Source organism: Helianthus annuus, chromosome 13 (assembly GCF_002127325.2).
Source record: "Helianthus annuus cultivar XRQ/B chromosome 13, HanXRQr2.0-SUNRISE, whole genome shotgun sequence".
Lineage (NCBI taxonomy): Eukaryota > Viridiplantae > Streptophyta > Magnoliopsida > Asterales > Asteraceae > Helianthus > Helianthus annuus.
This window is the reverse complement of record NC_035445.2, coordinates 95185046-95208323: the sequence shown is the minus strand read 5'-3', so window position 1 is coordinate 95208323 and position 23278 is coordinate 95185046. Positions and strand designations below refer to the sequence as shown.

General features: G+C 37.8%; 2 protein-coding genes across 3 annotated transcripts; both read right to left on the bottom strand.

Moving 5' to 3' along the window:
* Positions 1–324: 324 nt before the first annotated feature.
* Positions 325–3986, bottom strand: LOC110898776 (mitochondrial dicarboxylate/tricarboxylate transporter DTC). Its single transcript, XM_022145619.2, has 6 exons — positions 3782–3986; positions 2653–2736; positions 2461–2522; positions 2011–2372; positions 1639–1853; positions 325–643 (listed from the first exon to the last, which is right to left on the bottom strand). The coding sequence occupies exons 1-6, from the start codon at positions 3899–3901 to the stop codon at positions 587–589; spliced, it is 900 nt and encodes a 299-aa protein (XP_022001311.1). The 5' UTR covers positions 3902–3986; the 3' UTR covers positions 325–586.
* Positions 3987–7915: 3929 nt separating this feature from the next.
* LOC110898777 lies at positions 7916–21802 on the bottom strand. Of its 2 annotated transcripts, none has more exons than XM_022145621.2 (9): positions 21665–21801; positions 14529–14626; positions 14332–14437; positions 14049–14231; positions 12212–12652; positions 10618–10707; positions 10134–10210; positions 9966–10031; positions 7916–8211 (listed from the first exon to the last, which is right to left on the bottom strand). In XM_022145621.2, exons 2-7 carry the CDS (start codon positions 14574–14576, stop codon positions 10146–10148), a joined length of 933 nt encoding a protein of 310 aa, XP_022001313.1. In that variant the 5' UTR covers positions 14577–14626; positions 21665–21801; the 3' UTR covers positions 7916–8211; positions 9966–10031; positions 10134–10145. The 2 variants fall into 2 exon arrangements, with proteins under 2 accessions (XP_022001313.1, XP_022001312.1); XM_022145620.2 differs by having other exon boundaries at positions 7929–8211; positions 14529–14630; positions 21665–21802.
* Positions 21803–23278: the final 1476 nt, after the last annotated feature.

The window sequence follows — 23278 nt, the reverse complement described above, 5'->3', positions numbered from 1 at the left end:
TACGATTTACTGTTCATTTTTATTTAGCATTCTCACAAGTATTTGTTTTATACGTCTTTAGCAATGTATAAGGTTTCCAAGATTTTAAGTTTTTTTTAATTAATTTCATTAACCACAAACGCCTCCGACTCAAAAGGGAAAAAGGCCATTACAATATATTATGGTTTTGTTTAGCTCAATCAAACAAACGTTTTTCTAAAACTGTAGCATCAACGCTTCATTTTGCTATGATAAAACTTTCCATTCGATGGATCGAGCCTAACAAAGAAAGCACCCACAGCCTCAACCACGTAACGAGCCCAAACAAACATTCATGCTAAAATCTGAACAACGAACATTTTGAATCAAAACTTCATTTATAAATGGCACAATCCATGCCACGGGTTCCTGCTAGTATGCCAAAAAAACCTTGAAGAATCATAGTTCAAATGGTTTAAACAATCCTACAGTTCATCTGAAAAGGTAGAACTCAAAAGACTTTCACAATTTAATTGTGTAAGTAACCAAAATCCGTAAAACACGATGTATTATTTCTGATAGAATGCTTCACATCAACGTTCGTTCTTTAATGTTTCTGCAAGAAATGTTACAGTCCAGCCTTCTTCTCCAGCTTCTGAATTTGGTTGAGGAAGATCCATGTCATCTGTAAAGGTAAAAATCCATCAGTCAAAAATATTCGTAATTGCCAATGATCTCTAGATCAAGTGGTGGAGGGCTTGCATTTCTCTTGAGAGGTGCAGGTTCGACTCCCACTTGGTGCAGAGTGAGGCACTGGTGGGCAATGATAGGAGACCCAGGGAAACCTGGGTTGGATCCTTGAGCCAAACGGGTTTTACCGGTAATTTCACTGTCGTGCCTACGGGCGGGTGGGTTATCGGGTTTTCCCCGGAATTGGTGGTGGACTCGGGTTACTCTCGGAGTACTCCGTTTGTCCAGTGGGTGCCCCGAGAGTGCTCGGGATTGAGTTTGTTGGCCGTTCAAAAAAAAAAAAAAAAATATTCGTAACAGAAATGTGTACCCTTTGACTTCTGAAGTCAAATGTGTTCCTTTTCCATATTCAAATTTTAATATCCATATTCAAATAATCTAAATTATAGGAGTGTAACTGAGCCAAGCCACTTGTGAGTTATTCAAAATCGACTCGAATTGGGCAGAGCTTCAATAAAGCGAGCCCGAGCCTAAACTGAAGCTCCTGTAATAATCAAAAGCCCAAGCTGTATTTCTATAAATACAGTAACTTTTACAAAATATAAAAAATATATTATTATACAAAAAAAACTAAATACCTAATATGTATTATGTATTTTTTTAAATGATAACTATATACATATAGATATATGGGCAAATACCATAAGAAACCAACATACTTTATGTTTTTTCTCATTAAAATCCCTTAACAATTTTTTGTACATAAAAACATACTTTCTGTTTTTTTTCTTGTGAAAGTTATAAAAAAATTTGCACATAAAAACCAACATACTTTTTGCTTTTTTTATGATTGTATGTTGTTAAGACTTAAATTAAACAAGCAGGACTGAAGCTTGGCTTGTTATTCCTACAAAGAAATAACTTTCAGCATGTGATGCCAAACACCCCCTAAAACGGGTGGTGTATGAAAGAGAGAGAGAGAGAGAGTACCATGACATGTGGCGCAATCCTAACACAATATACCGGAAACCCTGTATAGAATTTGAAGGGCCCACCAGCCTTGAGGGTTTTCATGGCACAATCCAAAGATCCTGTGTAAGGGTATTTCCCTTGAGCATCGGGCTGCATTTTTTGTATTTGAGTTTTCACATAATCAAAAGGCAAACTGCATGCAGCAGCAAAGAACCCTGATACAGAACTGGCACCTGCAAGAGAAAAAAAAAATACATAAACAAAAATTTGATAGAACTTATTTATGTCCAGAAGATGCCACATCAGCTTTTTTTTTTAAATAAGAAGAAAGTGTAAAATTAATATCTATTGTATAACATTTCCAAGTTAGAACTATGCGGTTTATCTTACCTAAGATTGTAGCAGCCTCACCAAAACCTAGATTATCCTTAAAGAACTCGACACTTTGATCATAAGAAGCAAGCATTCCCATGTTCAGTGCCATAGCCCTAACGACTGTGGGCCCCGCACCTTTCCAGAGAGCCAACACACCTTCATCGGCAGTAATCCTATACAATGCATGAAACGCATTTGTGTAATTACGGCGCTGAGCAGCAGGTAATGTTGCATCAGCCTGCATACGGATCAGTGCCAGATCAGCAGGGCTTCCCACACAAGCTCCGATTGCTCCAGCTGTTAGCCCACACAAAGCTTTTTGATACAAAGGCAGCGGCTTTCCATCGTTTGCCTCAAGTGCTTTGTTTGTCAGAATCCTATTGAGTAATTAAGATCGCTTATTAATAATTATATGAGAAATTAGATTAATCCAATTATTGTATGTATGTCCATTAATGACAGTACCTGAAGGTACCAAGTCTTGCGGTTGTATATGTAGCTTGCCTAAGCAATCCAGCAGATAAACCCTGCTCAAAATAATACACTTAAAACATTATGAACCATATGGCGAATGTGATACTAGAAGTATGATAAAGAAACATATATAATGGAAAAACCTTATAAAAGGCACAGATATTGACCATGAAGAGAACAAACCTTATAAAAGGCACCGATTCCTTCGTTCTTCAGCATAGTCTTTGTCACCTCACCTGCAGATCCTTGACCCAGCTGAATTCTCACCTGTAAATACCACATCGAGTCATACACACTTCCAATAAAAAAAACAATTGCAATAATATTTAATCAAACTGAAGAATGAAGATTAGAAAAAATTCGGTCCAAATTGTCCCATAATAGAACTTGCATCCGATCCGAAATGAAAACACTAGAACCACATCATCAACGCACAAATCGGTTTTCCAGCCGCTAAATTGATAGTTCTTTTACATAAAAGTCGAAATTACAGAGTATATACATAAGAAACGAAAACCTAATATAAGATCTAACAACAAGTTTCTACCACTAAATCGCTAATGAGCTAAAAGATCGAACAATTACACCTACGGGAGTCACTTAAAACACATCATCAATGCACAAGTCAGTTGCTCCAGCTACTAAATTGATCATACTTTCACTTAAAAGTTAAAAATCAAAATTACAGAGTACATACACAACGAATGAAAACCTAATATAAGATCTAACACCTACAAGTTTCTAACACTAACGAGCTCAAAAAAATCAACCAATTACACCTGCTAGAGTCACTTAAAACACATCATCAACGCACAACTACTAAACTGATCATTCTTTCACTTAAAACTCAAACTTACAGAGCACATACACAACTAATGAAAAACCAAACATAAGATCTAACACCTACAATACAAGTTTCTAAAATTCTATCACAAATGAGCAAAACAAATCGAACAATTACACCTAAAACAGTCCGATATACATCTAACGAACAGATCTAAACTCATATTAAGAGCTTTAAATGCACAAATTACAGTAGATAAAGTGAAAAGCAACACTCCTGGATCATATCAATGAGCTGGATGACACATGTAGCAAGCATACCAGATGCATAAACATACTAAACAAAAACCTAATATAAGATCTAACACGGTAACACCTACAAATTTCTACAATTCTATCACAAATGAGCAGAACAAATCGAACAATTACACCTATGAGAGTCCGATCTACATCTTACAAACAGATCTAAACTCATATTACAAACTTAAAATGCACAAATTATAGTAGATAAAGTGATAAGACAACACACCTTGATCATATCGATAGGCTGGATAACACATGTAGCAAGCATACCAGAAGCTCCGCCATTAACGAACGGCTTGATCGTCGGCCACACACCGCCGATTGGCTTTGGTTTCTCCTCTCCCATTTTTTACGAGATTTGGGGGAAATTAAGAGAGAGGAGAGAGAGAACGCAACCGGGGAGGTAGATGAGTAGATTCAAATGGAAAGCAGAGCCGTAATGAAATGACACTAGATATTTATACCATGATAAACCCCCCCCCCCCCCCCCCCCCCCCCCACTCACCTGTGGCCTGTGGGGTGTTGGAATATTCATCTATGTCCCTTTGTTTTTGACCAAATTACGAAATTGCCACTACTTTTTTGTTGTCGAAAATGCCCTTGACCTTTTCATATTTTTTGTTTGTTTTTATTTTAATTTTTGCAACAAAATGACAGATTTTAAACTTTCATGTCTTACTATGTTTCTAGAAACTTTAATCATTAATTGAAATGAACTGATAATCAAGATTAACCATTATGGTTGTGATTATGGCTATTTGATTGACCGATCAATCGATTATGGATACAGAATGTCCCATAACTGAATCAAGAATAACTAATACATGTCATCAATAATTGTGTGTGTATATATATACGTATATAATAATTATAGATAGCATACATGTAATTACCTATTGTAATTACAACCTGCTATAAATTTTGAACCAATAAATTTTCTAGTTTTAGCTTTTTTTTTAAGGATGATCATTTATATTGCACGTTCTAAGATTAATAATTTCATAACCAAATGTATCATCTCAGGTTGTAAGGAACTTGGTATATATCTAATCTCCAAGTGAGTTTCCCAAGGGAATTTAGATTCAAGATCTGCATGTATTATTTGAAACTAAATACTTGATTTCGATGTCAATGTTCTCTATTTTTTTTACCAAATAACGAAAGTGCCACGACTATTTTTTTGTCGAAAATGCCCTTTACCTTTTCATATTTTATGTTTTTTGTAACAAAATGAAAGATCTTAAATTTCATATCTTAGACTATCTCCTTCAGGGGTGAGCAAGCATTAATCATTTACTTACTGAAACTAATCAATAATTGAACCGAATGAACCAATAATCGAGATAAACGGACGATTATGGTTATGATTATGTTAAGGTTATTTGATTAACCGATCAATCAGTTATGAATGCGGGGTGTCCATAAATCTGAACTGATAATAATTAATATATATAATAATTATAGATAACATATATGTAATTACCTATCGTAATTGCAACCTATTATAAATTTTGAATCAATACATTTTATAGTTTTAACTTTTTTTTATTAAGAATGATCATTTATATTGCACGTTCTAAGATTAATAATTTCATAACCAAATGTAACAACTCAAGTCGTAAGGAATTTGGGTTATATCTAGTCTTTAACTGAATTTCTAAAGGGAATTCATAATTTAGATTCAATATCTACATGTATTGTTTGAAACTAAACTATTGAGTTTGATGTCAATGTACACGATTTTTGTCATTTTTCATATTTTTAGCAAAAATTTGATGTTTATCATCCTACTTATTTTTTTATGGCGTTTTATCCTTGTACTTTTTTTTTGTGAAAGTTGATGCTTCTGAGAGTTCAATTCTAGAAATAGGTTGGGTGCCTCGTCTAGTGGTTAATTAACCAAAATTAACTAAAACCAAACCATAATTGAGTTTCATAATCGATTAACTTAAACCAAAGTTTGGTTATGGACTTATGGTGAAGAAATATTCACAACTGAAGCTAGCAGTTATGGTATAATTAGTGGTAAAAACCATATCAGATCTCGAATGACATTTCAAATAAATAAAATAGGTTGAAGGTTATTAAGCCCGAATTAGCAATTCCAACATGGTTACATTGTTTAATACAACAAATATAATATGCATTGCTTATAGACTAATTTTTATTAGTATAACTTTAATATTGAGTTTATGTGAAGCAAAGCCAAACAACCTTTCTTTGTAGAGAACGTCTTTAACACTCAAGGACATAATGGTCATTTCCTTGTAACCAAGATTCAGGGGTATGTGGGTATCTTTTGTGATTGGACCATTAAATAACAAGTTGTAGACACAAGGTAATTGGTGATGGTTTTCTTAAGACATTCTTGTACAATAAGGATAGTTTTGGAAAATCCAAAGTTTGGGGTCATTATAAATTTTTTTTTGAAATGTAACTTTTATAAAACACCGAGCCCCACCCGAAAAAAAGGCCGCCTCACAAAAACAACTTTCAACATATACATCGGATGGGGTCATTATAAATGGTCGCTTTTATCAAGGACCCCCACAAATCCAACCATACCTGTAGCATCATTTTACTAATGAATTTCCAACATCGCCCTTGTTTCTTGTAAGTAACAACGAAAAAAGCCTTTTCAAGAATAAGAATATTAGCCATATTTAATCTATAAGAATATTAAAATGTCAAAATGGGTATATTACAAAATAACAATTTAATCATCTATAAGAATATGAAAATGTCAAAATTGGGATATTACAAAATAACAACTTGGCATTTGAGTGAATTTGCCGTTCCTAACATACATAAACTTTTTATATTCTTATAAAGAAGGGGATAAATCTGATGTACAACAAAATCTGATAATAAATAAAAATGTGAAATATATGAAAACTAGTGAGTATCACTCACACTTTGCGACGAATTTGAAACGTAGATAAAAACAAGTAAATCGCGAATGTGATTATAAAAAACCACGCGGCGACGGTATATTCGAAAATCACAGAAAAGTTATCTCGTTGTATACGAGAGCCAACTTATTCAAACAAAATTTGCACTAGAATGTATATAAAGAAAAATACGATGGCCGCACATTACAACATGTCCGTTTAAAGTAGATAAAAAAACACGTCACAATTGTGTATTTAGAGATGAGCGTCGGGCGATTGTAAAAAACTGAATGGTTTAAAAAACCTTCATAATAACGTTACAAAAATTCACGTCGAAGCGTAGATAAAAATAACTTACCTGAAGCATTGGCACATAAACGAAACCCATAAAAATCATGTAACAGAAAATACGTTAATAACTCAAAATGATAAATTTATTAAAGTTCATGTAAGAGTGGAACGATCCTGACCAGACATGATAGCTCAAGCCCACTTTATTCACTCACCAAAAGTGCTTCTGCATCCGCCTTTGTTACCACATCTTCGTCGTCAACTGACTTTTGACATGATCATTTCAGACGTCCTGGATTTCCATTAATGGATTTTTTTCCTTCTAGTATGTACTCTTTAATCCCTATTTTTTTGCCATCACTAGTGCTCTAGTGGTGGTTACGGGTAGTTAAGTTTCACCTATGGTGGGCCCGAGTGAGTTTTCCCCTTCAGGTCTCAAGTTTGAGTGTGGGTGACAGGGGTTTCTCACTGAGGGGTTTAAATTAGGGATCTATTGTGCGAGTGGGCTCTCTAGCGCGAACCCAGTTAAGACATCGTATGCTAAATCTTCTGACATTCACGAATAATTCACACCTTTAAAAAAAATGTAGATGAGAAAATTTTAGATTTGGCCTGAAATTTGATTGAGAAAAAAAATTAATTACTTCATCACATTACATGACAGGTAAAATTAAAAAAAAGGAACATCATAAATAATTTTTTTACATATATAAATTTATAATTGTTTTACACTTTTTCGGTTTTCTTTCGGTAGCAATACCGTCTCAAATTAAACTGTTACCAACCGAATGCCCGTCGCGAATTACAGGTATCACTCTAGTTCTCTCAAATAGACAAATAGTACACACCGAATATCTCTTTCATTTATGTGAACTCACATAGTCACATTATCATATTTTGTATTTCATATTATCTTTTTGACAACTTATCTTGAAATTTAAATATATCACTGATGATTTTCTTGGTATCGGTGACTTCTTATTCCTATATTCTTTGACTTGATGTATTGGTATGTTGTTCGTTTTAGTGCCGAGGGTCTCTCTGAAAGCAACCTCTCTATCCCTAAGGATAGAGGCAAGGTCTGTCAACATCCCACCATCCCCAGACCCTATAAGTAGCGTTGTTATTTGTAGGATTTACTGGGTATGGTTGTTGTTATATCTTGAAATGTAAATGCCTGATATAAAATGGTTATATAAACAAACTAAAATTACATAATATATTTTGCTACAAGTGTCATGAAATTTGGATGAGCTAAGATGTAAACAAATCTAAATAAGCTGTTTACTTTCTACCTTTAATATTCCTCATCTCTCAAATAATATCATATTATAACCAGCTTCATTACAACAATTGATGATGGAGCAACTAACAGAGTTTTAACAAATCTTGTCCGGTACGTGTTCATTTAATGCTTTCCTCATATGCCCCTGTGATATCAGCCGAAAAAATACCATGAACTGCTGTCGTGTACCTGAGATTACAAACGCTGTTTTTGAGCCTGCACGCGTGATGACTAAATGTGACCCGACACATGGAAAATATGTCGCGTGTTGTTAATCCCTTGAAGATCTTGCAGCTCTTGAAAAAGACTAATGTTGCTGAAGATCATGAATATTATATACTTCATGGGTTTTAGTTTTTAAATGCCCCACTTGCGGTATGCACATATAATAAATATATGTGTGGGCGCTCGGGGGGCAAAAGTGAAATGATACTAACTTTAACGTTATTTTACTAATCTCGTGAAAATAACGTTAAAAGCGGTGGATAGTTAATCATGCATCATGTGGTGACGTTGACAGCTGAAAGACACTGGGGTATATGCACCAATCAGTCTCTGTCCCGATTGTCTGAGTGTTATGTGTCTTAGGTCCAAGGCTTGATACAAAACTACAACCGAGCCAGGGGTCTCACTGGAAGCAGCCTCTCTATTCCTACGGAGTAGAGGTAAGGCTGTCTACATCTACCCTCCTCAGACCCTACCTTAGTTTTTAGTTTTTATCATGTGGATTTATTTCTAAACTTTACCGTTACTGTTGTAATTATTTATGAAAAATAATCCGTTTTGAATTAGGAATTTGAAGTTGTTTATTCCAAACTGGAGTAAAGTAAGCGGATAGTCTCCAAAATTTTGGATTTGGTCCCTAACATCAAAAAGTAAATAGATGGTTCTTGTGGTTTGCACTTTGTAACGCATTTAGTCCCTAGCTTTTTCCAAAAGTACATGGATGGTCCCTGTGGTTTAAACTTTAGAGTAAAGTACAGGGATGGTCCCTGTGGTTTACCAAAATATTTAGATTTGGTCCCTAACTTTCGGAAAGTACACTGATGGTCCCTGTAGTTTGTACTTTGTAACATATGTAGTCCTCAAATTTTTCCAAAAGTACATGCATGGTCCCTATAGTCTGCACTTCGTAATGCATTTAGTCCCTAACTTGGACATGCTAAAACCTTAAGATTTGTTGGCCGGGGACTAAATGCGTTACAAAGTGCAGACTATAGGGACCATCTGAGTAATTTTGGAAAGCTAGGGACCAAATTCAAAGTTTTGGTAAACCACGGGGACCATTCGTGTACTTTACTCTAAACTTTATAATGCATTTAGTCTCTAACTTGAACATGCTAAAACCTTTAGATTTGTTGATTGGGGACTAAATGCGATACATAGTGCAAACCACAAGGACCATCCATGTACTTTTAGAAAGTTAGGGACCAAATCCAATATTTTGGTAAACCACAGGGACCATCGGTGTACTTTACTCTTCCAAACTGTTTATAAAGACAATCAGCTACAAAAGACAAAGACAAAAACATATAATCTTCTACGAAACGAAATTTATAGCGATCAAACGATCATTTTCATATATTTACGACAATCCGAACATGGGGTTGGTGAAGATATTCATGGCGTTCCATGTTAATAACGTTAACTTTATATCAAATCACTTGATATTTAACATTTTAACCCCTTAAAATATATTCCTAACCATAGTTATTAAAGGCGTGAGGCGCACTCAAGGCGATTTGTTGGGCTCGTGGCTTTATTTGCGCCTGGGCGCTCACTTTAATAACTATGACTTGAAGCATAGTTATTAAAGGCGTGAGGCGCACTCAGGGCGATTTGTTGGGCCCGGGGCTTTATTTGCGCCTGGGCGCTCGCTTTAATAACTATGTTCCTAACGCCTATAATTGTAAAATAAACAAGCGTCTTAAATTAACGTTTACCTCTTCATTGCACACACCAATCTACAACACTTGAAGCCTCCCACAATCAAGCTATTTACAAAGATTCTACAAGAACAATGATATAACAATGTCAATTGAATATTTGATTGTTCTAATATTCACTTTCTAAAAATACAAATGTTTATAAATGAAGAACAAGAATATTACCGTTTGATTGTTCTACGATTCGCTGCCAAAATCGTCAAAACTTAAGTTTTCTGGAATGTCCAATCTCTTATTTTCTCCTGACGGACAACGTTGATGTTAGTAACTGTCTAAAATTAGAGTAAAGTACACGGATGGTCCCTGTGGTTTACCAAAACTTTGGATTTGGTCCCTAGCTTTTGTAAAAGTACACGGATAGCACTTTGTAACACATTTAGTCCCCAGCCAACAAATCTAAAGGTTTCAGGAGGTCCACGTTACGTTAGGGACTGAATGCGTTACAAAGTGCAAACCACATGGACCATCCATGTACTTTTGGAAAAGATGGGGACTAAATGCGTTACAAAGTGCAAACCGCAGGAACCATCTGTATGCTTTTGGAAAACTAGGGACCAAATCCAAAATTTTGGAAAACCATAGGGACCATCCGTGTACTTTACTCTTAAAATAAAAAAAAAAAATCTTTCGACACAAAAAAAAACCCTACCTTGATGCTCTACGGTACTACTATGAGAGTCCAGGAAACTGTCTCTATCGGATGATAGAAAAGCAGACCGAGAGAAGTTCTCTAGCATGTCTAAAAATTAACAAAAAAAATTGTTATTAATAAATACAAACGGCTATATGCAGATGTCGCATGATGGGTTAAAACGGGTTTAGTTGAAATGAGTCGGTTTTCGTACGGGCCATATCGGGTCAAGCAAACATTTTTTTGTACATTATTAAGAAAAGAGTTAATTGCCCGGATGGTCCCTGTGGTTTCACGTTTTTTCACGTTTAGTCCCCACCTTTTGGAAATAGCAGGTATGCTCCCTATGGTTTGTCATTTTGTTACTCGGATAGTCCCCTGAAATTTACTCAGGGGACTATCCGAGTAACAAAATGACAAACCATAGGGAGCATACCTGCTATTTCCAAACTAACTGACATCTACTCAGGGGACTATCCGAGTAACAAAATAACAAACCATAGGGAGCATACCTGCTATTTTCAAAAGGTGGGGACTAAACGTGAAAAAACGTGAAACCACAGGGACCATCCGGGCAATTAACTCTTAAGAAAATAATTAATGTGTTAATCATGAAAAAAATTATTATACTAATGATCCATTTATTTTTACCAACTTCTTTTTACATGTCCCCTTTTAGCTAAAAACATTTCAGGTATTATTTCATACGCATATATGTAGGGGTGTGCACGGTTCGGTTCGGTTTTATGGTAAAACCAAAATCGTAACCGAAATGTTCGATTTTTGGTCATTGAAAACCGTTCGGTTTAGGTTTTTTCGGTTTAAGCAACGGTTCGGTTTGGTTTTTGGAACAAAATTACATAAGATTCGAAATTAAAAAAGTATAAACCAAGATTTATTAATCTTTCTTAGATGTTACATTTAAGTAATTATGTTTAACCATTTTAATTAATATCGTTCACATAAACCTAACTTCTAATCTTTTTTTTTATGTTTCTCCGAAATTGAAAACCGTCCGGTTTCGTTTTTTTTGGTTTAAGCAACGGTTCGGTTCGGTTTTTGGAACAAAATTACATAAGATTCGAAATTAAAAAAGTATAAACCAAGATTTATTAATCTTTCTTAGATGTTACATTTAAGTTATTATGTTTAACTTTTTTAACTAATATCGTTCACATAAACCTAACTTCTAATCTTTTTTTATGTTTCTCCAAAGTTTTTAGTAAGACATTTTCTTTTTTAATACTTTGAAAATCATTTATTTTTTATGTTAACTTTTTTGTGTCTTTTAGGCAATGGATAAATCAATTCAAAGATAAATAAACATGTTAATATTTTTATTATAAATATTTAATATTCAAGAATAAAACTAATAATTTCTAAATCAACATATAACAAACATTAAAAAATGTTACTTTCGGTTGTTGGGTTCGGTTTTTTCAATTTTCATAAAATGCAAAACCGTAACTGAACCATAAATTTCAGTTCTGTTTTTTGTGCGGTTCAGTTTTTCTCCGGTTTGGTTTTTCGGTTTCTTTTCGGTTTTCTGCTCACCCCTACATATATTATATTTAACTATATGTAAAAAGGATGAGGAAAATGAGTGACGTACCAGAGCTATTGGTGAAGTCGGGGGTCGAGTCCGACAACCCATAGTTCTGCGGCATAGGACCCAACAAACCGTACAAAGAACCATCATTAAGAAGTGATCCATTCAACTGATGCGGGTCAGATTCCAGACAACTAAAAGACGAAGCGGAAGCATTACCGATTGCGGGCTGTGGTTCTAGAACATTCCCATTGGTTCCATACATAAACCTTGAGTTATTTCCCAAATAACTTGATTCGTTTTTCACCAAGACACCGTTTGTTCTTCCAACGTGGGCCAACAACATATTTGGTGGAGCGTTAATCCTTCTAGAATGAGGTTGCAAGTCCCCCGAGGGTATTGGTAGTCCACAGTTGTCGAATCCTCTTGAGAAGGTGGAAATGTTTTCGGTCTTCAGTGGAATACTAGTGTTTTCGGGTGCGTAACATGTTGAATTCTGACGCACTGGAAAAAAGCAAGAGAATATGATATTGGTTATCTTATTATTCAGAGATGATATGATTCTGATTATTTAGAGACAAAGTGAAAGTGCGCACTAATTTTAACGTTATTTTACTAATTTCGTGAAAATAACGTTAAAAGAGGGGGATGGTTAATCATGCATCATGTCGTAGCGTTGATAGCCGAAAGACAAAAGGGTACATGCACTAATCGCCCTTTGTCCCGATTGTTGAGTGTTATGTGCCTTGTGTCCAAGGCTTGATGCAAAACTACAATCGAGCCGGGGGTCTCACTGGAAGCAGCCTCTCTATTCCTACGGGGTAGAGGTAAGGCTGTCTACATCTTACCCTCCCTCCTCAGACCCTATCTTAGCTTTGCTATTGATGGGATTTACCGAGTATGATGATGATGATGATTTTTCTGATTCTGATCAATCCATATCACAATCAATTTTTAAGATACACCCCCCCCCCCCCACCACCACATATTTAAACGGCTAGTACCCCCACAATTTTTGAACGGCTGCAACTTTTTCCATAAGTTGATTTTAAAAAAAAATAATAAAAAACTACACCAAAAAAATGATCATTTTATTCGCTTTAATTTGAGTACGGTATTGCTATAACTTTTTTTAAAATTAAAGCAAAAGTTAACATCTTACGTGATTATCAGAGCTTGTATATATATGTACATTAAAAAAAACCCAGATTGTTTTAACATGGCTTGATATAATACATATATGTACATTTGAAGAAGCTGGTTGTTCTGAGCATTGTTTGATAATGTACATATATGTACATACGTGTAATGAACAGAGTTTGATAAAAATAAACAAATTATTTAACTGGAGAGAGAAGACATGAGAGATAATGCAATTAAATAATTAATTAGAGAGAAAAAAATTTAGACTTTACCATTATGACCTTTTTATTTATAGAGTTAACTGCCATTTTCGTCCTTGTGGCTTGGTGAAAAATGCCACTTCAATCCAAAAAAAAAAAAAAAGCGTCAGTTCTGTACTCAACATTTTTGAAACGTGCCACTTCAGTCCAAAAAGATAACGCCTTGCGCGAGTTCCGTCCTCAACGTTTTTAACGGCGCGTTATCTTTTTGGACTGAAGTGGCACGTTTCAAAAATGTTGAGGACGGAACTGGCGCAATTTTTTTTTTTTTTGGACTGAGGTGGCAATTTCCACCAAACCATAGGGACGAAAATGGCAGTTAACTCTTATTTATATTCTAATTCTTAAGATAAAAAGGAATGAGTGGTCCACATAAGTTCTTAAAGTTCTTAAATAACTATTGGTTCTCTTAGGATCCCTACCGTACACACACATGTATATAAATATATTTCAAAACTGATCATTGTTAAGTGAAATTTAAGCCTAAAAACACTTACTTGGTGGCAGATGAGATCCATTAGACTGAGCTCGAAAATTGACTCCGGCCGGGCCCAATTGTTGCATCAATGCAGCCTGTCTATCAAGAAGCTTATTAAATTCCATTATTTGATCTTTCACCATCAACCTCAAATGGTATCCCTTAAAAAATTCTTGATTTTGCTCTTCAAGTTTCTGCCAAACTATATTAAAAAAAAAAAAAAAAAAAAAAATTATTGAATTGGCGTAAACAAACATTACATACACATGAAAAGTTATATAAAGAAGTCGTGAATTACATACCAAGCTTGGTAAAGCTCGGCTCTATCTTCTCTTGCTGATAGATAATGTCTATGACTTGTTTCTGAGTCATATAATATGGCAGACACTGTTCTATGAGATTTTGAACCTGAAACCGCACGATAATAATTTATAACGCTTTAATTACATTTCAATGTACAAAAATATGATATCTTTTACATGTGGCTCAAAAACTTTACCATTTGTATATCTCCGGGTGATACGTTTCTAACCTCTCCACCAGACATGTTCTTGAAACCTCAATCCAAACAAATACTTGCGAAGAGCCGTATTTCACCTGTCTTAATAGTAGTAATAATAAATTAGAAAAAAAAAAAAAAACTTTTTTTTCACAAACCCATATCTTGAAAATCAAAAGTAACAAGCTTAATGGATGCAGGTTTGGTTTTGCTTCGTTCAAAGACGTTAGAGATTTGCCGGAGTTTCTGAAAAGTTTCGGGGGAGTTAAGATGGGCGACTTTAAACTTAAGATTAACGTGGCTAGGTTCGCGGCGGAGAATAACGGTGGGTATGCGGATCAACCGGCAAAGAAGTATGAGACGAGAAATACGGGTAACAAGGCGTTTACTGGAGGGAACATTAACAACCTCAGGGATGTGAGGAGTTATAGAGAGGTAGTGGGGCATTCCAACTCTTTTGGTTCCAGTTCTAAGCATGCTGGCACGGAGGAGGATTTTAGGGGTAGTGAAAAGTCAATCGTGGTGCCGGATAAAACGGGGGCGTTCAATGACTTGTTCGGTACGGCTTTGGTGGGTAGAACGGTGGATCTCGAAACCCTGGTTGATTTTGATAAGCTGCTGAGGATCGCTAAGATTTCGGTCGCGAACTTGCAATACTTGGGTGGTTTGTCTCTGCTTATCTCATTTTCTGATGTGGAGTCGGCAAGGATGTTCATGGAAGATAAGAAGGTTTGGGGACCCTGGTTCTCCAAGCTGGATTTCTGGTCGGGTCAGACCCTTCCTCTCGAACGCGTAGCATGGTTGAAGTTGTGTGGAATCCCTCTTCATCTGTTGGACCCGGTGGTTTTGGGTATGATCGGGGAATCATTCGGTAAGCTTTTGCATGTGCCGAAGCTGCATGAGGAGGATCTGGATTTGTCTATGGTAAGGGTGGGTGTTCTGGTTGGTAACCCAGGTAGGATCAAAGAGATGGTTTCGCTAAGATGGAAGGACAAGGTGTTCCGTATTTGGGTGGAAGAAGACTCGGATGTTTGGGTTCCTGATAGTGTGGAGAAGGACGTGGATACAGATGGGGTGGAAATTTTGTCGCCGGAGGTCTCTCCGGGCGATGACTCGGGCTCCGGTTCGGGGGAGATGGAAGGGTTACAGTCGTCGGAGTTCGAGATGCCAGCTGAGGAGTCGCCGATTAATGTTGGTGCAGGTTCCCATTCATGCATGTCTCCAAGGTATGAGGAGAGAGAAAAGGTGGCGGCTGACTTTTTTGAGAATGTTGAGAATTTGTCAGGCAATGATGTGCCTAGTCGGCTGGGTCCCTCGTTGGTGGGGCCAGGAGGTAATGGGGGATTTGAGGTGGGGGTAGGAGGGAATAAAAGAGGGCCAATTAGGAGGAGGATGTTGGGCCAGAATTCTACTAAAGCCCAGTCCAGTGGGCCTAAGGAAGCAGCGTCAGTGGTTGAGAGACCAAAAAAAAGGCCCAGGAGTCTTGAAAAGGAAGAGGAACCTGGGTTCGGGTTTGTGGGGTTCACGTCTTCACCTAGGGTTCATTTGGATTTGAATGTAAGTGCTCAGGCTAAGGATCAGCAGGCGGATGTCTCGAGGCCGGAAGATAATCAGGTCGGACAGTCTTCTCGTGACCGGGTTTCTACAGCGGAGGAGGAGATTAATGCCACCATTGAGATAGGTGCACAAGTCGGAATGGAATTCGGTCAGATGTCGGATCAGGCTCTCAATATTCTCGGTTCAACAGGTATTAATGTGGTGAAGATATGAATTTCTTGTCTTTTAATTTGCGTGGTCTCGGGGGTGTGGAAAAACAGAGGTGGGTGAAGGATTTGAGATTGAAAAATGGTATTTGCTTCATGGCTTTTCAAGAAACCAAAAGAGAAGTGGTTACAGCGGAGGATGTGATGGGTTTCTGGGGAAGTAAGAATTTTGAGTTTGATTTTGTTGGCTCGGTTGGGCTTTCTGGCGGATTGGTTTGTGTTTGGGATTCATCCGTTTTTCGGGTAATGAATGTTATTAAAAACAGAAACTATATGTGTTTATGTGGTAATCTTGTGGGTAGAGGCGAGAACCTTAACATCGTCAACGTGTATGCTCCGCAAAGTGTCTTAGCTAAGCAAATTCTTTGGAATGAGCTTTCTCAGGTTATTTCGAATTCAGATGGGCTTTGGATGGCCACAGGGGATTTCAATGCAGTCCGATATCGGGAGGAGAAGAGGAATTGTGGGTTCAAACAGACATGTGCCAATAACTTCAATAGTTTTGTTTTTGAGTCTGGGCTGATCGAGTATAGCATGAGTGGGTGGAAGTTCACTTACGAATCGTCGAATGGCAAGAAACTTAGCAAACTGGATAGATTCTTGGTAAACATGGGTTTCTTTAATGTTTGGCCGGACGCTAAGGTTGAAGCTGTGCCTACTTTCTTGTCGGACCATCGACCGATTATTCTCAAAACCTCTTTGGTGAATTTCGGCCCCAGGCCGTTTCGTCTTTTTGATTCTTGGTTTGACAGGCCCGGTTTTCAAGAGACTGTGGTCTCTGCTTTGGGCAAGGACCCTGGGTGTGTTGGGCCGCCGGATGTCCGGCTTGTGCGTAGGTTGGGAATTCTCAGGGCCGATCTAAAAATCTGGAGGGATGAGATGCTGAAGAAAGAGTCAGAATCGGTTTCGCTGGCTCAATCGGATCTTGAGCATATTCAGTCGGTAATGGAAGTCAGGGATCTATCTGAAGAAGAGGAATGGACGCTTCTTGAATGCAAGAAAGTCCTTAAAGAGGAAGAGGAGCGGAAATCAAGCGATATGAGACAAAGGTCTAGGATTAAATGGGCAAAGGATGGGGATGAAAATTCGAGGTATTTCCATACTATGATCAATTGTAGAAAGGCTTCAAACTCTATTCATGGCCTAGACGTAAACGGGGTGTGGGTTTCTAAGCCCTCGTTGGTTAAAAAGGAGGTATTCAGGTTCTTCAGATCCAAGTTTGTCGAAGAATGTGTTGCCCGGCCCCGTTTGGTATGTTCTGATCTCAAGCGTGTGTCTGAATCCGACGCTTCGATGTTAGACGCTCGGTTCAGTGTAGAAGAGATAAAAGCCGCGGTTTTCGGTTGTGGGGATGATCGGGCTCCGGGACCCGATGGAGTGAACTTTCGGTTCGTTAAGCGGTTTTGGAATTTGCTAGAAGCTGATTTCGTGGATATTATGGAGGAGTTCTACTCTACTGGTGCTATTAATCCGGGTTGCGGTTCGTCCTTCATAGCCTTGATTCCTAAGGTCAATGATCCGATTGGTCTCAATGATTTCCGTCCTATTAGTTTGGTGGGTTTGGTCAATAAAGTTATTTCTAAAGTTCTGGCGAACAGGCTAAAGAAGGTGTTGGATAAAGTCATTTCTTTTTCACAGTCCGCATTCATTGGTGGAAGATTGATCTTAGATGGGCCTCTTATTGTCAACGAGATTTTGAATTGGGCAAAAAAATCTAAGGACAAACTTTTTTTCCTCAAGATCGACTTTGAGAAGGCTTACGACAATATTAATTGGAATTTTATCATCGACCTTCTCTCCCAGATGGGGTTTTCGGATAAGTGGAAGAATTGGATCAAGGGGGTTGTATCATCTGCTAGTGCTTCGGTCCTGGTTAATGGTGCGCCTACGTTCGAGTTTAAGTGTTTTAAAGGCATGCGTCAAGGTGATCCGTTGTCTCCATTCCTTTTTGTAATCGTGATGGAAGCTCTTTCATGCATGATTAGGAAGGCGTGCAATCTGGAGATTATAAAAGGGGTTTGCCTTCCGAATGATGGCCCGGTCGTGTCTCACTTATTTTATGCGGATGACGCGGTTATCTTGGGAGAGTGGTGTAGAAGTAACATTACGAATGTGGTTAGAATATTGAGATGTTTTCATCTTTGCTCGGGGTTAAAGATTAATCTCTTGAAGTCCAATTTGTACGGGGTCGGGATACGTCCTAATGAGGTTAATGATATGGCAGGCGTTATTGGGTGTAGTGCGGACGCTTTCCCGTTTAAATTTCTCGGATTAAATGTGGGGGCGAATATGAATCGCGTTGAGAATTGGAGACCGGTTTTCGACTCGTTGGAAAAGCGGCTTACTTTATGGAAAGCCTCGTTGCTATCTATCGGCGGAAGAGTTACTTTGATTCGCTCGGTTCTCGAAAGCTTGCCGAATTATTATTTTTCTCTTTATAGAGCTCCGGCCAAGGTAGTGAAGGATTTGGAAGCTTTGATTAGAAAGTTCTTGTGGGGTGGGTCCTCGGAGGTCAAAAAGGTCCATTGGGTAGCGTGGGATCGGGTGGCCTCGCCGCTTGACTCGGGAGGACTAGGGCTCCAACGTCTCAGTGACGTCAATGTTGCCTTTTTATCCAAATGGGGGTGGAGGTACAAGAATGAGCAAGATAGTTTATGGGTGAAGGTCGTGAACGCTTTCCACGTCGGCGGGTCGGCTTGGGATTTCTTGCCGTTGAAGAAATCTCTCGGTGGAGTTTGGAACAACATCGTGTCGGTTTTTAGACGGCCGGTTATTGGCAATCTGTCGCTTCGGAAGTTCTTCAAAGGGGAAGTAAAAAGTGGAAACAAAATCCTTTTTTGGCTGGATCCTTGGCTGGATGATGTTCCATTAAAGGAGAAGTTCCCTAATCTTTTCAAGCTTGAGATGGTGAAGACGTGTAGTGTGCGGGATCGTCTGGATGGGGAAGGGCTTTGGCTCTGGAGACACGACCCGGAAACTAGCCAGGAATTATCGGAATGGCAGGTGTTATCCGCTGCCTTGGGCTCTGTTTCGCTTGCTTCGGGTGAGGATAGGTGGTCTTGGTTGGGAAATGGGTCGAAGAACTTTTCGGTCGCGGCTGTTAAGTATCTCATTTCCTCTTCGCGTGATTATAGCAGCCGTTACGTGATGGATTGGTGCAAGTGGGTCCCCAAAAAGTGCAACATATTCGCATGGCGAGCCGATTTGAATAGGATACCTACGTGCGACGCTCTCGGTAGAAGGGGTATGCTAGTGATCAATGACATGTGTAGTCTTTGTGGGGAGGATTTGGAGACGGTATCCCACATTTTTTCGGCCTGTCCGTTTTCCTTGAGCGTTTGGGAGAAGGTTAGCCTTTGGTGCCGTATTCCGAGATTCTTCGTTTTCTCTTTCAGGGATTTGATTGAGATACATAATGTGGGGGATAATAGAAAGGCGGTCCGCGAGGCTCTTCAAGGTATTGTGTTGACGACATGTTGGCTGCTTTGGAAGGCTAGGAACAATGTGAGGTTCAACGGTATTAGGAGTAGTGTGGAGGATATTTTTTGTGAAGTTAGAATTGTTAGTTTTTTCTGGTACAAATATAGAGCGAAAAAAGGGGATTTTGAATGGGGGGACTGGTGTAAATTTGTGAGTATGTAATTTTTGGTTGTTTTGTTTTCCGGCCCGGTTTTCGGGTTCGGTGTTGTGAATGAAGTTAACCTTTAAAAAAAAACAAGCTTTGACAACTTGAAATTCACACTGGTCAACTGTCAAGTCAACAGATAAGTCATATGATACTTAAAAGTCAAACATTGACCACTTTCTTGATGAGGGTAGCAATTAACTGTACAGAGTTCACATAAATGCTAGGTACTATTAGACTATGGGGTATGGGGCGGGGGTTGGGGCGTTGTACAAACGCCCAAATCACCACCCCAGGTGTGCTTGGGTTTCGGCGTGGCCCCTTGGGCGGGGGTTTCAGCCTGGGCGTTGGGCGGGCCTAGCGGTCTTCCGTGGCCGGCTCTCATTGGCTGGGTTGGCTAGGCTATAGGTGGCTAGGCTTTTTTTTTTTTTTTTTTTTTAATTTTGTGTGTATTTTTATAATAATTGAAAAAAAATTATAACACGTGGCCAACCCACGCGGGCTAGCCACGCCCCGCCATACCGACCCAACATGCAACTGACCAGCGGTGCCCCTCGAAGTCCACGTGTCAACCCATGCCCCAAACCCCCGCCCCACCATACCCCACGGTCTTAACATCTTAAAACATAAAAATTGCTGCATCAACACTACAGTTTTTAAAAATTTTGCAAAAACCCTAAAAGAAAAACACACACCTTATAAAACTAAATAATCCACAAGAGCAAGAAATTAACTGATCAAATAAAATGGCAAAATAAAATGGCATTAATGTTATCTTTTCAAGGTGGGATCAAAAGTCATAAAAAAAAAAAAAAACAGAACAAGTTTTCTCCACCTAAAATTCACTATGGTCAACAATGAAGCCAACAGATAATTCATATAACACTTAAAAAGTCAAAACATTGACCACTTTCTTAATGGGTGCTATTATTAATATTTAAGACAAAAGATTATACAACTTAAAGAGTAAATTACAAAAATAGACCTTAATATATGTCATTTATTGCAAATTGTGTCCTTTATCTTCAATAACTACAGAAAATGTACTCGATGTTTGCAAACCCTTGCAAGTTATGTCCTTTAGCCCTAACTCAGTTAATTTTTAATGGTTAAATCTGACCAAATGGACCCCACATGAGGGTATTTTGGTCATTTTACTCTCATTTGGTCAGATTTAACCACAAAAAATACCCTCATTTGGTCAGATTTAACCATTAAAAATTAACTGAGTTAGGGCTAAAGGATATAACTTGCAAGGGTTTGCAAACATCGAGTACGTTTTCTGTAATTATTGAAGACAAAGAACACAGTTTGCAACAAGTGACATACATTAAGGGCGATTTTTGTAATTTACTCCAACTTAAAAGATGTGCAATTCTAAGCACAAATAATACAGTTTTAAAAATAATAGCAGAAACCCTAAAAGAAAAACAGTGTATAAAACTAAATCCACAAGAAGTGAAGAATAAATTAAGTGATCAAATAAAATGGTATGAATCAAGATTATCTTTTTAAGGTGGGATTAAGAAGAGATAACATAAACCCAATTACAAACCCATGAATGAAACAAAAGGATAGATCAGAAATCAAGAAGCATACAAAAAAAAAAAAAAAAAAAAAGTGGGTAATCAATCATCAATCATATGCAAATTGAAGATGAAGTGGGTGCATATATATATGATATTATATTATAGGAATTAAGGATATGAATATGGTAAAAAGAAGATGATGATTATTATTATTGTTACCAGAGCAGAGGAGATGGATAAAGGAAGAATCTTTGTTGTTTGTGTTGATGATGGATGGGATGACTCGTGTTGGACTGGGAGAATATAAAGGAGATGGACACTGGGATCCACATCAGACGGTGGATTCACTTTTTTTTTTTTTTTTTTAATATTCGTTTCATATCCTTCTCTTTATTTATCTTTCTTTGGTTGGTTTAAAAGTAAGAGTGGACGGGGTCTAGTCGGGTGGCAAGAGAACTTAACACAAAAACTAGTTTTGTTGGTGAGAGAGTGCATTTGGTATGTAAAGTTGCCTATATAATTAATGTGGGACAAGTCTTATATCTTGGAATGGTATTACTCCATAACAATTGACCCTGTTTAAGGGCCAACGTCCTCGTTGGTCACAGCTGGCTCTTTCCAAGCCACCACTATGAGCCTCATTGGTCACGACCACGTTGGTCACAGCTGGCTCTCTCCAGGCCACCACTCCGAGGTCTGGCTCTGATACCATTGAGACGTATGGGCCAGTCTCCAGGCCACCACTCCGAGGTCTGGCTCTGATACCATTAAGACGTATGGGCCAGTGTTATGTGGAGAGAGAGAGAGAGAGAGAGAGAGAATTGTGTTTGTGTGTGGAGAGGAGAGGAAAGGAGAGGAGAGAGACAATTGTGCGGGTAGGTTGGGAACACTGACGCTGATGTCTGTAGTTCTAGTTCTGACAGTTAGCTGCGAAATTGCATATATGTCATCAGATTGTGTTGTTTTGGTGGTGAATGCTCCCCATCCTTAAGTTTATGAATAAGTAAATGAATGTGATAGAGAAAATAAAGAGTAGTTTTTAAAAAAATTGAGATGTTAAACTATAGTATAATTAGTGTTGAATAGTAATTTTTTCTCATTTTTCTCTTTTCTTTGCTGAAAACCATTTACAACCACTTTAAAAAATAGAGAGGTTACACTCACATAAAAATAAAGGTTTCATTGTGAATGCTCTCACATATAAATATACTATAGACCTTCATTCAAATATTAGGACTTCAAGGTCTAGCGTTGCTTCCTCTCACCATCCACCTCTAGCCACCGTTGTCTTCGCAGATTTTATCCATGTTCGTTTGTGTTCGTGAACCGTTCGTGAGCATATTCCTTTCCTTAATGAATGAACACGAACAAAACATCTCGTTAGTGTTCGTACAGTTCGTTACAGCCCTACACCTATATACAAGGGTATAGTTAAAATTAGGGACGAGCATTTGGTACCGGTACAGTATCGGTATTTACAGGTAAAACACTGATAAATACCAGTATCGGTACTCACTTTTTCTGTTTTTCAATACCAGTACTTTCGGTATTGGTACCGCTTCAATATCGAACGGGTACAGTTCTCATCACTAGTTGGTGTCACTTTAATTAGTCAATTGTTACCGTTGACTAAATTTATAAATATGTAAATAACATATAACTATATAATAAGTATTCCAAAAGAAATCATAAAAATATTTATACCTTTAACTTTAACACATATAAATGGTACCTACCCATTTACCTCGCTCTTTGTTTAACTTTCATGAAATTTACTAGCAACTATTTATAGTACAACTCTCATAGTTTTTCGCTTAAAATAAATTCCGATCA

Bases quoted from the DNA above. Each gene is read 5' to 3' on its own strand.
- LOC110898776 (XM_022145619.2), bottom strand. From the start codon at position 3,901: ATGGGAGAGGAGAAACCAAAGCCAATCGGCGGTGTGTGGCCGACGATC. The intron at 2,737-3,781 runs GTGTGTTGTCTT...TGGTATTTACAG, and splicing joins AGCCTATCGATATGATCAAG to GTGAGAATTCAGCTGGGTCA. The intron at 2,373-2,460 runs GTACTGTCATTA...ATTACTCAATAG, and splicing joins GCAAGACTTGGTACCTTCAG to GATTCTGACAAACAAAGCAC.
- LOC110898777 (XM_022145620.2), bottom strand. From the start codon at position 14,576: ATGTCTGGTGGAGAGGTTAGAAACGTATCACCCGGAGATATACAAATG. The intron at 14,232-14,331 runs GTATGTAATTCA...TTTTTAATATAG, and splicing joins GCCGAGCTTTACCAAGCTTG to TTTGGCAGAAACTTGAAGAG. The intron at 10,708-12,211 runs GTACGTCACTCA...GTTAATTTTTAG, and splicing joins CGACTTCACCAATAGCTCTG to ACATGCTAGAGAACTTCTCT.